We start from the raw sequence: 17096 nt of genomic DNA on the forward strand, positions 1-17096 counted from the left end.
CATAACTATTCCCCAGTTTCCAGCCACTCCGCCTTCCTTCCCACATTTTCTATTAAAATGTATACCTTTGTCTTCGGGGAACTCTGCAGCTGCAGTGAAGATCTCTGCACATAAAGGTTCGGAGAGGCTGAGACCTTTGCATGTGAGATAGTGACTAGCATTTTGCAGTTCTACTGTAGGACTACTAACGTACTGTAAAATGTAGTTTATGAATAGGCTCCAGTGTCTTTAGTTGTGACAGAAGCTTTGACAGGTAGAAGTCAGATCCATGTAACAAGTGCAGTAGCGTTGCAAGAAGGTCATAGACCCTGGTGCAAAGCAAGTAAAATGCCCTTTTTGACTACTGTTGGGTTAGTAAAACACAGCAGTTATCATGGTTGAATGGGTCCCTCAGGGCTGTGGACCCCAAAGCCATTAGACCTGTTGCAACAATAGTGGCTACACCGTGAACACTTAGTTTGTCATTTCATTTCAGTCCCCACAACTATAAAGTGGGAAATTGAAGTGAACTGATGAACAACTCCTTATATTCAGTACCCGCTTACATAATTGAAATTCCTTTCACAGCTAAACAAACAATTTGCCAGAATATCTGATACCAATGTCAAAAGGCTATTCTTAAAAAAACTGAAAGGATGAAAGGTATCAGGCAAATTTTGTTTAGTTAAATGGAAGAGCAAATGCATGTACTCTTAAACTCTGTGTGGATTCTTTAAATAATATTTTTACCCTTTCAAGTGAGGAAACCCATTACAGGGCCGATGGTGTAATTAAAAGATGTAAGTACCTAGGATTAATCCCCATATTAGATGGGTAACACACACTTCTTCTTCTTCTCTGCAGTTCCCATCATTCCTGATGTGCCCATCATCACCTCCGAGGGCGACGACGAGTATGACATTTATCTGATGTACAGCGATGATGTCATGCGCTCCCCCACTGGAAGCAAGCGGCCCAGTGTCTCTGATGAAACCGGTATGTACCGTTGTCCCTCCCTGCACAGCATATGGAGGCCTTGTTAGATCCAGTGGTTGACCTCAGACAAAACCAGAGTATATTGGATTGCACTAGATTTCCCCTTAGAAGCACTATTCCTAATTTCTGCTGTAAGGGTTCCAGTTTTTATCTGCACAAGTTTGAAATAAAAATAATTTTCGATACAGTGCAGACTACTAGGCTGATGCAGTCTGTACATAGTTATGTACTGTGTGTCAGCAGTTTCAAAGAAAGGTTTTTATTCTGCAGTACACATCTATGGCTTTCAAAGAATGCATTCCATCTCTATGAGCTATAAAGACCTCACTGTGTTCTTATGGATCTTGGACTGTTATCCTTTACAATGGGAAGCGCTTACCCATGAGTTTTAATAGAGCTAGCTCAAAAAGTGTTTTATGTCGTTTTTGTATGGGTTATCATTCATTTAATTGCTAGCGCTTATATGGCAAGACTCTTTACTTATTTTATAACAATGATAGAAATATTAGAGGAATTGAAAACATTTCACACAGTAACAAAAGGAGTTTATTAAAAACAATTGCATGTATACTGGAAATGCTGTATATAGAATGCCACTATTACAGAATCTAATAAGCAGCTTCGGAGGATATGTTCGACAATATAACGGAAGATATTGTGGGTGATTGGTTTTGATGAAGACAAGCCATTGACACAATTCATGTATTACATTTCATATATTAGCAAATGTATAAGCTAGATGCAGTTTGAGCTTAGCATGAAGATATGTAGTGATCTGGTAGCTATCTGGAACAGTAGTGGTTGGTGAAAATGGTCTAGCATACTGAAAGACTTCAATCTGGGCATAGCACTCTGGATATCAGAAATATTCAATTATGGCACTTGTCTCTCCAGAGGTAATGAGCTGAAGAAGTTAGGCCTTACTTAAGCAAGTGTTTGAAGTTTAGAATCTAATCACAACTTGCCAATCTCTGCAGAGCTCGTCAATATCAATAAAAATTCCATAATAGAAAAGAAAATGTCTTGGAAGTCCATTGTGGTATTCTCTATTATATTCTTAAGCCACCCGCTGAGCTCTGCAGGGGTAGGCTAGACACCACCACCAAGATCCTTCCTAAAGTTGGCTATCAAAATGAACTGAGGTGTAAAGTGCCCCTGGCAAAGACTGTGGATTCCCAGAAATGGTAACAGCATTCCAGCTGCACCTCAATCTTCTTTGCTTTAAGGCTAGATACCTATCTGTATTTTATTTTATGTTTCATTTCTAATTAGGGGTTGGGAAAGTGAAGCCAGGTGTGCTAATTTATTAAATATTTAAATATTTAAAAATACAGTTTTCCCTATTAAAAATATTCTGAGCCCCCACACATAAACAGAGATATGCAGTGGTCATGAATATGAGGGCTCCTGAATTCACTGAAGAACCCCTTGATGAAGAACCAGAATTAATGAGTAGGTAACTGTTTTTTATTGTATTTAAAGTATATTTTAGGTCTGGCATCAACGCCTCTTGACTCCCTACTCTGCTTTAGACCTCCAGATATAACTCCTGAGTGTTTGACTAGAGCTGCTTTCCTAGAGATCTGAACTTCAGAACTGCAGTTTGAAAGCTCTAAACATGAGGTTAAGGTTTGTGGTATCCAATCTCTTGGGCTGATGTTCTGCAATTTGTGAATTTCTCAACCCAGTTTGAAAGTTCTGGTAATCAGTTCAGTGGCTTTAGAGCTCGTAACCTTTGGGCTGTAGTTAGAGAGTTTTGACATTGAGTGCTGATATGCAAAAGCGCTGATGCCTAGAGCAGCAGTTCTAGAGCACCATCAGTAGAACTCTCATTTCCTCTGCTCCAGTTTGTGAGCTCTTATTCTTAGTTCAGTACGTCTTCAGGTTCTACAAGCCCAAAACCTCTTGTCGATATTGTCTGAGCTTCGAACCTCAGAGCTCCAGTTTGTGCTGTGTCCCTTCAGGCTGCACTCTGAACTTCATGGCTGCAGCTTGAGACCTCAGTACTTTAAGATGCAATGTGAAATATAAGTATCTAAGGAATGATATGTTGGTGTCCTAGATTGGCTGCTAGAAATCTCTGGTAATGGTTCGTCATACATCCAGTATCAACCAAGACTGCCATAAAGGATTTCACAAAATAACTCTTCAAATACTGCAATTAAAAGTCATAGAATAAGAGTCAGATACCTTAAACTTACAGCCAAACTCTACCAAATTTCAGCAAGCCTTTGCTTAATCAATGTGTTTGTGTAACTAGAGGTAGGCAGGCCAATGGGGCTTATTAGCCAGCTTGCTTTTCCTGCTAGAACTAGTCTCAAATAGGTCTAAGTCTGAAGTCAGTTTGAGTTGAAAGAGTTCTAAGAAATCCATCTAACCCAAAGTCTTCTCTTCTGATGGCCAAACAATTCTGCTCAGGCTGAAGTAATAAAAAACTTACTATGCACTAACCTATGTTGTTACAGAAATGTATAAACTCTCAGACTTGTGAAATACTGTTTCCCCTAAGAGGAGTGATGCTACCTTCAAGTTACGGTTCTGTATCTGAAAAGCAAACTTTGAAAACAGAGCTGAGGGCATCCTGTCACAACATTTTGCCCATGCTTGACTGGTCTTTTGATGCTACTCAAAAGGTTACCATTCTCTCTCTCAGTAAATGTAAACAGCTGCAATAAAACTGTAACTCACTCTAGTAGATCTTTTCCACCTACCCTAAGCTAGTGGATTTTTCTAAATCTATGTCATTGTTTGGTGCCACACGCACACAGTGGATACAATTTGTGAGTTACAATGACAGAAAGCTTCATACTAAAAGTTAAAATCATTCAAAATATTTGAAAGAGACAGGTGTCTGTTAAATCTGGATTGGTACATCCTTTATGAACCATAAATCTCATGGAACACCTATGATTTGCTAATGTTCCCTCAAGGAATGTCCTGATCACTGGACATATGGCTGTATGTCAGAATTCCGAAGACAAAAATGTCCTACAAAAACATTGTGGGCTAAGTATTGAGTACCAAACTATTGTGAAGATAATTACAATAGGCAAGTATAGATTTACTATTTGAATTCCACATCTTCATACCTTGATGATACATCATCAATGTGGAGTTAAGTGTAATATAATATATATATTGTACCTGATACCTTGTCCACAATTTTTGTAGGAAAATATTTTATCCACCATAATGTAATATGAGGATAACCACTAGTTCAGCCATCACAGCTGCAGGCCAACAAAATCATGGGCAGGATGCACTAAGCATTTTAACAGTCACAAACTCTCCTATTAAGTGTTTGGGACCATTAGATCATTAAAATGTTTTTTTCATATATACTAATTCTTTGTTAGGAGTTAGGAAATTTAGTATCTTGAAGGGACATCTTTTCCAAATACCGAATTGGTATCCAGTGGATCAATGTTTTGCGTCTGTAATCCAGTCTCAAAGAAATTATATTTTACTGACACCTCAAAGGAGGGGGTAACCCATTCACATAAGAGAAGGTGTCCCGGTGAGACCTCCTTTCCCCCTTTGTATGTAAAAAGAGAATTTGTTGAAGAGTAGACAGTGGTCTACTGGACCAATGGCAACTATTAAACAAACAAAAAAGTAAACTTTTCTTTTTAACACAGTCCCGTCTCCTTCAAGGAAAACTGCATGTAAAAAAGTTTACTTTCATTGAAAGACAGTAACAGACAGTGGTGTCCTCCGTGTGATGGCCTCCAGTCGTAGTGAATTGCAATTTGCAATCTTGGTTGAAATATGACCCATCACGATTCTGATTTTTAAGAACCAACCTGTTATTATATAGGTTGGGTCCTCTATGCAAGCTCACAGTTTGGCAGCCCTCTCTCAAAAGAATGAGAGCCTGTATTACGAGGCTGGCGCCAACACTGTGTTGGTCAGACCACCATATTACAACCCTAGCAGGCGGACCTACCTGGGGACTGCTGTCTCTACCAGGAACATGGTTCCCAGCAGGTTGATGGCAGCCGGAGTTGTAACCAGAAGGCGGTGCCAAACTTAGCGCCGCCTGGCTGAGTACTACCCCACTTTCTGCCACCCTTTACATTGCGTGGACCCCGTCATGGAAAGGCTGGCAGAAAGCCAGTGCAGGCCCCTCCCGTCCAGCACCATCAGAATGCACACTGTCTGCTTTACAGACAGTGCACATTCTGAGGGTGCTGTACTACTGCGAATTTGGCCTCGGCTCCCCTAAGGAAGCCAAGACCAATATCGTCTCACATGGGTCCCATGGTGGGACAGCCAAACTCATAACGAGGCCCTCAATTTCTTCACATCAAGAGGTACTATGGAATTAAGGACGGTGTCATGAAGAGAATACAAGTATTGTAGTATTGGAAACCAAAATCAGCCCTGACAAAGATGTTCAATCTAGCCCTCACTGCAGAAGACCACGACTTAAATGGTGCTATGTGGGCATTTGCGAGTCATGCCATTATATGAGAGTGTTTTTTTTGTTTCTTGGATACATGAAGAGAATAGTTCAGGCAGCAGAAAATGGTTAGGCACTACTGTCCCATTGCAACAGTACTCTCACTCCTCTGGTTAGTATATTACCAACACCTGTGATCGCCGAACATAGCCCCAGGCTTTACATACCTAAATAAGCAATGTAGCACTTAAAGTTGGGTCCATGGTTGTCTGGTGTTCTCATGGGCGTATAAATACCTGGTTTGAAGAGTTGATGATCAGTATTTGTGTTAATGCACACAACATTCTTAGAGTGAGATCCCAGTGGAGGAGGCATGGGCCATTGCATTGTGTACACTCAAAAGGCATACCATGTAGGATCGTAGTCCCGAAGGTAAACTTAGATGTGTACATTTAAGCACTTGTAAATTCACCCTTGCACTTAAGTGTAACTCTGCACTTTTGTGCTGTCCATTATTTCCAAATATATATTCACACCTAAGTGTAAACTTGCATTTCTCAACTTTTTGGAACCAGGGAGGTTAAGACATGCAAGAGTAACTTTACTAGTGTAAAAATGCTACAAGTAACTCCTCACACCTAGGCAGAGCTCCCCGCCAGCGGGGCTGCATTCCTCCAACAGTAAGTATAAGAAACATTTTTAAAGTTTATTTGTTTATTAAAACAAATATAAAAAATATTTCAATGTAAAATACAAATGTGTATTAATTTACAATAATATGAATAACCTAGAACGAATAAAATAAAATATTACAGCACATTAGCTCGTTCAATGAAAGAGTTATTTGATACTCAAATAATTAAAATAATTAATTAATAAATTCACCCTTGCACTTAAGTGTAACTCTGCACTTTTGTGCTGTCCATTATTTCCAAATATATATTCACACCTAAGTGTTAACTTGCATTTCTCAACTTTTTGGAACCAGGGAGGTTAAGACATGCAAGAGTAAATTTACTAGTGTAAAAATGCTACAAGTAACTCCTCACACCTAGGCAGAGCTCCCCGCCACCGGTGCTGCATTCCTCCAACAGTAAGTATAAGAAACATTTTTAAAGTTTATTTGTTTATTAAAACAAATATAAAAAATATTTCTATGTAAAATACAAATGTGTATTAATTTACAATAATATTAATAACCTAGAACGAATAAAATAAAATATTACAGCACATTAGCTCGTTCAATGAAAGAGTTATTTGATACTCAAATAATTAAAATAATTCATTAATATTATTTCTTAACATAATGTAAAAATCCCACCCACATTGGCATAATAACATTTAACATTTAATAAAGTTAATTAAAAATTATGTTTGATCGTTTTAAATTAATTTGACATTTTAATAAAAGTTAAATGTTCAATTTTTATTATTTTTTCACATAAGCTAATAATTTATATAACTACATATATATGTATATATGTGTAGTAAGCTGGGCTCTGGTTGTAATACCCCCCACTTTTTTGCCTGATGTCAGTGTGTTTGGTCTGTAGTTCACTGTGTTCCTGCTAACCAGGAGTCTAGTGATTGTGCTCTCCCCCCTAAATGTAGTTGCTGGTGACTTTTTACACCTACAATTGGCAAACCGGTGCACCCATGTAAGTCCCTAGTATATGGTACCTAGGTCCCCCATGGGCTGCAGCATGTTTTGTGCCACTCATGGGAGCCCATGCAAAGTGTGTCGGCAGGCCTGCCATTGCAGCCTGCGTGAAAGGGTGCATACACCCTTTCACCACCAAACCTAACCATCGTCATAATAAGTCACACCTCTAGTAGGTCCTGCAGCCCAAGGGCAGCATGTCTCTAAGTGTGAGGGTATCCCTGCATGGGCAGGGTGCCCCTACAGACCCCAGGTCAATCCCTGGACTCTGTAAGTGCAGGGAAGCCACCTTGAGGTATGTAGTGGACACTGGTTGACACGAGTGGCCTAACTACATAATGGCTTCTCCAAACCTAGGCATGTTTGGTATTAAACATGTTGGAATCATGCAACTACACTGATTCCAGTGTTAGTTGTATGATTCCATATACTTTGGGGGTTCTTTAGAGGATCCTCCAGTTCTGCCTGTGCAGCCTTATGGGGTCTAGCTGCCAGCCCATGCTGCTGTTGACCCCAGACACTGGCCTGTTCTCCTGCTGGTGAGCCAGGCTCAGACCAGAGGAGCACAACAAAAGATTTCCTGCAAGGGAGAGGTGTGACCACCTCCCCCTGTGTATTAGGTGTCTAAGGGCTGGGGTGGGGTGAGGTGGCCTCTGAGCGTCACCAGACTGCTTTGAAGGGGTCATTTGGTGCGCTCCTTGCATAATTTGGTTTACACCAATTCAGGAACCCCTGGTTCCCACTCTGTGCTAAACTACACAAAGGACAGGGGAGTGACCAGCTCCCTGTCCACTCCCTCCCCGAGAGAGCTGCACAGAGCTCTGCCAGGTGGCCACTCGATTCCACCATCTTGAACATATGATGAACAGAGGCCCCTGGAAGCATCTGACTGATTAGGCCAGGTAGATGACATCCCTGACGCCCTCTGATAGGTGGGTCACTGCAGAGAGTGACCAACCCCCTTTTAGGGTTATTTAAGGGCTCCCTCATGGGTAGGTCCTCAGATTCATCGAGCAAGACTTTCCAAGTAACTCTCTGCAAGACATCTTCTGCTCCTGGCCTCTGGAACTGCTGCTGGGCTTCTTTGTAAGGCTGCTTCTCATGGGAAGGCTCCCACTGCAACATTGTTTTTCCGGATCTGCAAGAATTCTGCAACATCCAAGGCTGTGCATCCTCCAGGGTCACTAGGACTCTGTTTGCACCAAGAGTCACGAAGGAATCCCACTTAGAGTGAAGGAGTCGCTCCCCTTGCAAACGCAGGCTCCTCAAGACAACGTTGACCGGCTGGTGGAGTCTGCTGTCCCACATAGATCCAACAACTTTACGGCCTCCTCTGGGTCCTGCTTGTCTTCTAACCAACTTGGGAGTCTGTGGGCCCCTGCTCCTGACACTGGACTGGAACCCCTTTGCACCGCGACTGTTGCACTTGCCAAGGCTTGTTGACCTTCCTCCAGGAGTTCTTCAGGCTCCAAGAAGCACTCTGCACTCCGAAGATCAGCCCCTGTCCTGCAACTCCTGCGACATGGGACTTCTGTTTTGTTGGATTGGTAAGGCCTCCTTGTGACTCCCTGTGACCAGCCTTTGTGGAATCACTTGTGGGGGCTCCATTGACTTCTGTTGGCATTCCGTGTGCTGAGGGCCAGCCCTGACTCCCCCTCCTGGGTAGAGTCTCATGGACCTTGCTGGTCCCCAAAACTTTGCAAACTCTTATGCAGCTCCTGTTTGCATTTGCCAGTGCTTGTTGGTGACCTGGCTGGTCACTGACCCTCTTGCAATCCAGTAACCATCAAAGGACAGCTCTTAGGTGACTCCTGGGATCTTCTGTAGCTCCTGGACCCCGCAGCTGGACTTCTTCTTCCATCGACGTGCAGGAACTTCACCTTCAGGAGGGTGGGCATTGCCACCTGCACCACCTGGGCACCTCCAAGGGTACTGGACTCTGTCCCCTTCTTTGCAGGTCCTCCTGGATTCCACCAGCCTGGTTCATGGGTCGTGATAGCAGCTGGACAAACCGAGGCATCCACAGACTTCTCCCTGGGTACCCTGGGGTAAGGGGACTCTCAACCCATCCTCTTGCCTGCTGGTTTCCTCGGGGTCCACTGGGAAGGGTCCTGAATTCTACAAACTCCAACCACTGCTCTCTGTGTTAGTTTATGGGACAACTGGGTGGGTAACTACCTTGCACCTGGTAGCTGGGGACACTTACTGTGCTTACCTCTGGTGTTTCTAACTGCCCCAGCCCCTGGCTAACTACGACAGTTACCTTGGTTGGGGGTCAGTTTTTCACATTCCAGTTTTTTAGTATATGGTTTGGCCCTCCCCTAGGGCCCAGTGTATTTTTAAGCTAATTCTAATGGTTATTTTGTGTATATATTGAGTGTAGATATATACCAATGTCAGTTTAGTAGTAGTGCTGAAATAAATGACACTGTATTTTGCAACACTTGTGTGGTTCTTTCTTGTGAGTGAGTTACTGTCTGACTGCTGTGGTATTGCAAGTGCTTTACATTCCTCCTGGAGAAGCTTTAGCTGCTCGCCTCACCCCTAGGCAGCTTCTGCTATCTGGACACCTAGGGCCATATGTACGAACACTTTTTCCCATTGACACAGAATGGGAAAAACCCTTTGCTACATCTAGCCCCTATTCACTAACACTAAGGGTTGCCTGGACTCAGTGTAGGGTGCCACACCATAGGTGCACACAATAAACTGAGACAGCCTCCTACAATATGTATGTATATATAGAAAAAGCTGTTTTTTGCTTGCGTGTGTCTTTGGGTTTGCTTGACAAATCTTCACAAAATTTCCCCCAAAAATTGGACAGTCACATGAGCTGTTGTCTGGAATATTTTAGGGTGATCCGTCATGTGAGGGTCGAGATAAAGGAGGGGGGGTGAAATGAAATATAGGGCTTTTCCAATGTTAATTCCCATAGGAAACAGCGATAGCGCAAAAGCCACTGGACGGAATTACACCAAATTTAGCAGAAATGTAGCTCTTGGTCCAGAAAGAGACCTTTTTGTTATTTGGTGTATATCTGTTTAGTAGTTTTCTAGTTATTAAATGAAAACCAAATGTGTCTATATATATATATATAGGGACCCAGATCCTCCTCTGGTCCTCTGTGGATTTAGAGGAAAAGCAGGGCCCTGAGTTGCGGCCGCCATTTTGTTTCTCGCATTGCCTGGGGGTAGGGAAAAAACTGTGTAAAAACATATACAGGTATCCTGACCCTCATAGGACACATGGAGGGGTCCCTTAGGAACCCCTCATAGGCAAAAAACTGCCCCTCTGTGGATTCAAGGATCCTCCTTGGATCCTGGAGAAAAGCAAGGCCCTGATTTGCTGGCCACAACCTGATAGAAATATGAACATGTGCATTAAAAAAAACATAGAAATTCATTGAAAAAAACAAAGGTTACAGTGACTTTATATTTAGGTTGACGTTTTACCCTTACAAAACCATAGAAATTCAGCAGTTATAGTTATACTTATAGTTATAGTTATCTGAAGAAACTATAACTTGTACCATAAAGTAACTTTGGGCAAAGTGTTATAGTTTCTTAACATAAGTATAACCTAACTAGAATGTCCCTTTAACCTTTGTTTTTTCAGTGATTTCTATTTTATACACACACACACACACACACACACACTCACAGACGTGTGTGTTTAAGTAGACAATACCCTTCAGGTATTTTTTGCATAGTATATACCTTTAAGGGCTTGGGATAGCAAGGTTTTGTAGTTACAGGACATTTTCAGAGTATAACTGAAGGTTTCTGGCACAAGGGCCTCTTCGGGCCCATGGTACAGGAACGTGGCCTGCAGTACTTCAGGTTATATGACAGGTGCAGAGGGATGAAGTATCTTCTTGTATTATGCCAGATTAAAGAAATAGAAGATATTCAAATATGAGGATTCATTCATGGCATATAAAAATGTAAGGTCTTGTGTCCCAGGGGACATCAGCAAATGAAGCACTGGGCTACGAGCACAGTCATTGAGGCAGGTTTGCCTTGGCACATGGAGAGTACATTACAATGGCAATGAAGACCTTCCATATATAAATCAGGCTTGAATTTGCCTCACAAGAGACTGTCCACAAAACACCACAAGACCATAACCCACTAAATGGGAACACACACAACTCCTGACTGGTTTTGGCTCTGTTAGGCAACAACACTAAGGTGTAGCTTGAGTGAGATCAAGACCCAAGTCTGGTCATACTCCTGCCACTGAGGGGCAATCACTTAGACAGCACACAAAGTGGTGGATGGGATGCTTAAATGTTTCTCAGCCATTGCAGACAGGGACCAACCACAGGCAAACAAGCCTTGAACTTTCCCCAAAAGGGGGTTTCCAAACTGAAAAACCAGGCCAAGTCGCAACAGGAACACAAGTAACCACAGACCGGTTTCGGCTGTTGTGTTCCTTTTGTTCCTGTTCACTGAGGACATGGCCTGAAAGTTCAGGCTCGACTACTCCTATCGGAAAGCGACCAAGTCTAGGTTGCATAAGGTTGGTCCCTATCTGTAGTGGCACAGTGAGGTAACAATGGACAGGAAAACAGCCCAAGTAATTACCAGTGGCTGACGTCTATTCAAGCAATCCATCCAGACTGTTTTTTCTGTTAATCTAATATCTAAGTAATACGTTAAACGCATGAGCACACATGTGGGTACTCGGTGAAGATTTAAGCCTTGGTCAATGGCTGTTCTTGAGCTGGTAGATTTTAAAGGTTGACCTCCATGATGTAAGAGCTGTAACATTGCTTTGTTAACTGTAGACCCCTCCAGCATCTGAGTCCCAGACCCTTTTATCAGAATATCATTGCTGATTGTGGGTGAAATTGGTAGTGTGGTAGCACTTGTATCCAGCACAGAGAATGTTTACTGCTCACATTCCTAAAAACACTCAGCTTCAAATGCATTGTCGGTGGTGGGTTCCTCTCCATAAGCCTGCAGACTTTGCCAACACCAGTGCTTGACTTGTTCCAAAAGGCTACCAGTGGAATCACGTGCAGCTGTTGGGTGAGGAACTGGACCTGCGCAGAATAACCTGGAGGATGCCCGTGGACTTCATCCCCAGGCTCTCCGACAGCAGCTGCTTCTCCACTGACACTGAAAGCCTCCTACGGGATGAGGGAGGTGCTTCCGAAACATTTGACAGCGATGAGAAGAGCAGCAAAGGAGGCAGCAGTATCAAGAGGAGAGGAACATTCCGGCCCCCCGCAGGTGAAGGAAGCATTCTGCAAAGGGATACCTCCTTTCACCTAAAATGTAGCAGCACAGGGGACACCAAGCTGTGTTCTAATTGCACCTTTCCCATCCCCTCGCTGGTGTCTCGGCATGATGTGCTGCAGGTCTGGTGTGGAATGGGGTTCTGGCTGTTTTAAGGTGATAATTTGTCTTCTGAAATGCTTCTCTGTTCCTTCATTTCCTATTCACTCATTCTTAAATCATCAGCATGGGAACTGACACTTTATGTTTTAAGAATTTCTGCAGTGTCTTGCTCTAAAATCTCTAAACACTCAAGATAGAAAAACTTTTTTTCCAGCTACCACTAGTTAAGTCACATCACAAGAAATGAATACAAGTCTTTCCAGTAAACGCCGTCTGGCCTACTATGGATACATCCTCCTCAAACAGACCCAAAGTGGTGTTTGTCTCTGTATCCTTCATAAACAGTCATTGGGATCTGAACATGATGGTTCTAATCCAAAACAAGCCTCGTAATTGTGTCAATTCTGTAGGCCACTCATAATGGGACCAGACAATCTTGTGAGCTCACACTGATTTTACCATGGTATAACTGAATCAGAAAGTAGGTGTGCAGGAGACAAATGCCAGATATATAGGCAGATGTTTAAACTGCTGCGACAAGTGCTATGTTCATCCACCATTTTGCCACCATCATACATAGGTCAATTTACTAATCAAGTTTCTTTTAATGCTTGGGCAAGGCAGGAGTGCAGAGTCTATTTTGCAAGCTCCATTTAACGCTGGCCCCCTTGTAATGTTCAGTAGAATGTGGTTTGCATTGACCATTGCCTTGCTAGTATTCATGACAAGCTCAGAGCCAACAGCATAGACTTGTCTTTTCCCAGTGCCTGTGGCCTGTTTATAAGATTCTGGATTGCACTACTGTCTCCCAAATGCTTATGACATGCTCAGAGGCATTGAGAAATACAAGGGTCTGCCAGTGCAATTCCCATGGCATGGTCAGCAGACTGTGGAGTACATCATTATCTCTGCAGTATTCATGGCATGCTCAGATACAGTTGAGTGGATTTGCATCTCTTTGGTGCCCTAGGTGTGCTCAGTAGAGAGAAGATTACAGCATTTCCTCTTCAGTGTTCATGTCAAGCTTGCATGCATTGGTGTGGATTTTAGTCTCCAAATGCCTCTGGCACAGATATTATATTGCAGAGTGCATTGTTGTCTTCCTAGTGCTCATGACATGCCCAGATGCTCAGTAAGGTTTGGAGGATATTAGTGAGTTCCCAAAGTCCATGACATGATCAGATGCATTGAGAATGGATTTATTTCTCCAAGCTTCTCATCCATTTTTGTTTTACAAAAGCATTGCAGTCGGCGGTATTGTCCAAATGTGAATCTAAAATCAGACCCCTGATTAAGGACAGCTGCTGCTTCAGAATGTGAGAACACGTATAGAAACATAGACAGATAGACCACCAGGTGCCCTCCTGCCAACACACCCACACACCAATCACACTGCAGCTCTGCTCTACACAACCATCATAGTAGTTTAGAGCATGGATTGCCACAATACTGCCCCTACGTTTTGTGTAGTACACACTCAGACATCACATCCATGTAGAAACATTAGCATATTGACTCATCTTTTTAAGTTGCTTCTCAGATGAAACACACACTGGTATACACTAGTCATTCAGATAAGCACCTGTCTTGTGAGCAGGACATTATTAGCAGACTTACTTACTGCCTGCATTGCTGACTGGCATGAGGGTAGCAACAAAGGACCTACACTTGTGTTTGTCTTGGGCATGTTTCTGCATGATGCTCTAGCTATGGTTCAGGGTCTTTGTTTCAGCTTCCACAATTCACCTCTAGGTGTTATTGGCCAGCCTCTCTTTGGTTTGCCTTATGGGGGTCCCTTGGAGAGCTGTTCTGGGGATTGAGTCTTGTTCTCTTCTGATGATCTGTCGTAACCATCTCCATCTTTTTCACATAATAATGGTGTCCATACTCTCTTGCTTGCATCTGGTGAGCGGTTCCTGGTTTGCGTTTTAGATCCCAGATGAAACACACACTAGCACCAGACGAAGCTGCTGCCAGGAAGGGGTGGGGAGGCAGCACGCGGAGCGGGGGGTGGGTTGGCAGTAAAAAAAATAATAATAATAAACTTACCTGCCCCTCCATGAGCCGCCGCTCCTGCTGCCTCTCGTCTTCTTCCCTCCCCAACCAATCTGCCGCAATTGGCTTGAGCGGGCAGAATTGCCACTCAGGAAGGGAGTGGGGCAGTCCGCTTGGTCTCCACCCAGCTGTAAAATACAGCCAGGTGGAGAGTTTCGAAGTGCGCATGTCAGTTTGGCTGGCTGACACCACCCGCCTTACGAAAGAGGAAAAATAAAGGGATAATAAAATACTTTTACTATCCCTTTATTTTTCTTCTTTCAGCAGCGGGGCTACGCTCCTCCGCCATAGCAGAGGGGCCGCCCCTGACTGGTACTTACTAATTATTCAGATAGGTGAGTGTCTTGTGAGCAGAACATTTAGGACCAGAGTCTAGAGGATTTGTTTTTTGATTTACAAGGTAGACCAGTGTTACTGGGACCAGTTTGTAGAAAGCAAAGCTTTTTATTACTGGTGTCCTGAACTTTATCCTACTATTGAGTCCGAAACTGAACACCAAGTAGAACCCTTTCACACTACACATAAAGCACAGTCAAGTTGAGCAGTTCAAAGCTTTCTCATGAATCGGGGGGTGGGGTTAGAAACTCAGAACTCAATGAAACATTAAATGAAACTAATAAAAGTGGGTCCAGCCACTACCTTTAATTAGATAAGAAAGAGTACTAAACTTGAGCACACAACACAGCGTTGTACAAAATCATCACAGGCCACTTCAATTGGTACACAGTTATTAGATGGCAGATTCTATGCTACACTAGGACAAGTAGTGAATAGTTGGCAATTAAAAGTAAGAATTCTGCCAACTTGATAAATTAGTGAGTAATGTTTGTGGGTTGCTGTTCCTAGTCTTGCTGACCCTTTTCCAGACTTAACTGAGTCCTAGTGCGATGTTTCCCTCCAACCAGGTGTCTCACCTATGCACTGACCCTTCATGACATTGGTTGTCTCTCTCTGTTGGCCTGACCTGCAAGTGCAGATGGGAGGCAGGGGCCTGTACTGCTCCAGGTGGTGTGTGTCCTCACATTGTGCACCAAGTAAGAACGTGCTGAATCTGCCCCGGCCCAGACAATATTTCTACTATCCATGTCATGTGCACACGTCCTGGTTGGATTAATCTCCAGCAGCGTCACCACAAGTTGTGAAGACCCCGCACTCAGATTACACTGCATATGGTATGATGAATCTTCACAGGGGGATCTTCCTAAAGCCAACACATAAGTCCACCACCATAACAAAGCAAAGATCCCACCCCTGGCCTCAGAAGTGATGTAGGGTGTAGGGTGATGCTCCCACCAACTCTGTGGAGCGATCCCGGTCTGATGCAGTACCCCTTCCAGCACTTCAGTACTTGAGGAGAGACTACAAAATATGGTCATGATTTCTTAGTGCCAAACAGTCACAGGTGCTATGTCGTCTTTGGTAGGAAACCAGCAAGTTACGTTAGCACTTTCTCTGGGTGCCCCATAGTCAAAGCTACTTTGGCTTTGGAGCTATTGGCATACTCAGGTCCATCTGATTTACAGTTGCTTTTGAAGCTCTCCATGTTTCAGTTTGTGAGCCTGATAAGGGGGCGGGGATGGCACATACTTCTCTTACCCTGGACCACAAATGTTTCTTGGTTGCACTGCTGGGGGATCCAAGATTCTAGTTCAACAATCTTGTCATATTGGCTGGAAGTTTCTGCCCCATACTAAAACTTCTTCTGCAGTCATAGTCTAGGTATTCCACAAGTCCACTATGGGACCAATTTCAGGTAGTTCCTGACTTGCGCTTATTCCTCTGAGAACGTTCCAGCCACAGACATTGTCGTATAGTGTCCACAGCATAGTGGGGTGGACTTGGGAGTCCCCTGCAATAGGGACGCATAATAAAGGCACAAAGGAGGGAAAGGCTTCTCCATTTATCTACTGTTTAACCTGTTGGAAGGTAGCACTTGTAAGGGACAATGGAGCCGGAAAGGGTGTAGGAATTTTGATAGACCTCAAAAGGACACTCCCTCTGTCTCGTCTCCTCCACATCCTAGAGTAGGGATACACAAAGTACTGTCGGGGGCTTCATGCAAGCCCCCTGGGCTGCTGTTTATTTGACTAAACAGTGACATTCTGTGAGGTTTAAATCGGTAAGTATTTATTTATACATTAAACTGAAGTAAAAAGAAAAGAAACAGGTAAGGTAGCCTGCACCACGTATCTTTAGAAACTACTTCATTTCAAATACAAGATGCAACAAATATGTACAAACACAATAAAGACCTTTCAAAATTAGAAACATCAATGCCTTCCCTGCCCTGGCAACAATGCCATCAGTAAGCCAAGAGGCAAGTCAGTTGTCATGCGCATCCTCGATTTGGCCTAGGTTATTAAACATGTAACATAATAGTTTATTAAATTAAACACAAGAGTTTTTGTACAGCACACATCATGAACTCATATTTCAGGGTGCTATCATATGGGATAATGAATAAAAACAAAAACGAAGCAAAGTGAAATAAAACAATTGCCTAGGATCACAAACTTTGGGCAAGTAGGGAAGCCGTTATTGAGCCCAGGTTTCATCCCTGTTTCTAAGCACTACTAATGTTTACAAATAAGAGACTAAAGGTTCAAAGAGATTGTGAGGCCTAAGATCCTATTTCATTCCAATTCAATAATCAAGTTAC

General features: G+C 43.0%; 1 protein-coding gene across 5 annotated transcripts in view; it reads left to right on the forward strand.

Annotated features, from left to right (window-relative positions):
- ITGB4 (integrin subunit beta 4) overlaps nt 1–17096 on the forward strand; it is a 330473-nt gene that overhangs the window by 247753 nt on the left and 65624 nt on the right. For 4 of the 5 annotated variants that reach the window (XM_069200167.1, XM_069200166.1, XM_069200168.1 and 1 more), the window contains exons 32-33: nt 844–975; nt 12041–12274. In XM_069200167.1, coding sequence (XP_069056268.1) covers nt 844–975; nt 12041–12274 — 366 coding nt within the window. The remainder of the gene's footprint in view (nt 1–843; nt 976–12040; nt 12275–17096) is intronic. The other variant, XM_069200169.1, reaches the window with a different exon arrangement.

This window comes from Pleurodeles waltl, chromosome 7 (assembly GCF_031143425.1).
Source record: "Pleurodeles waltl isolate 20211129_DDA chromosome 7, aPleWal1.hap1.20221129, whole genome shotgun sequence".
Lineage (NCBI taxonomy): Eukaryota > Metazoa > Chordata > Amphibia > Caudata > Salamandridae > Pleurodeles > Pleurodeles waltl.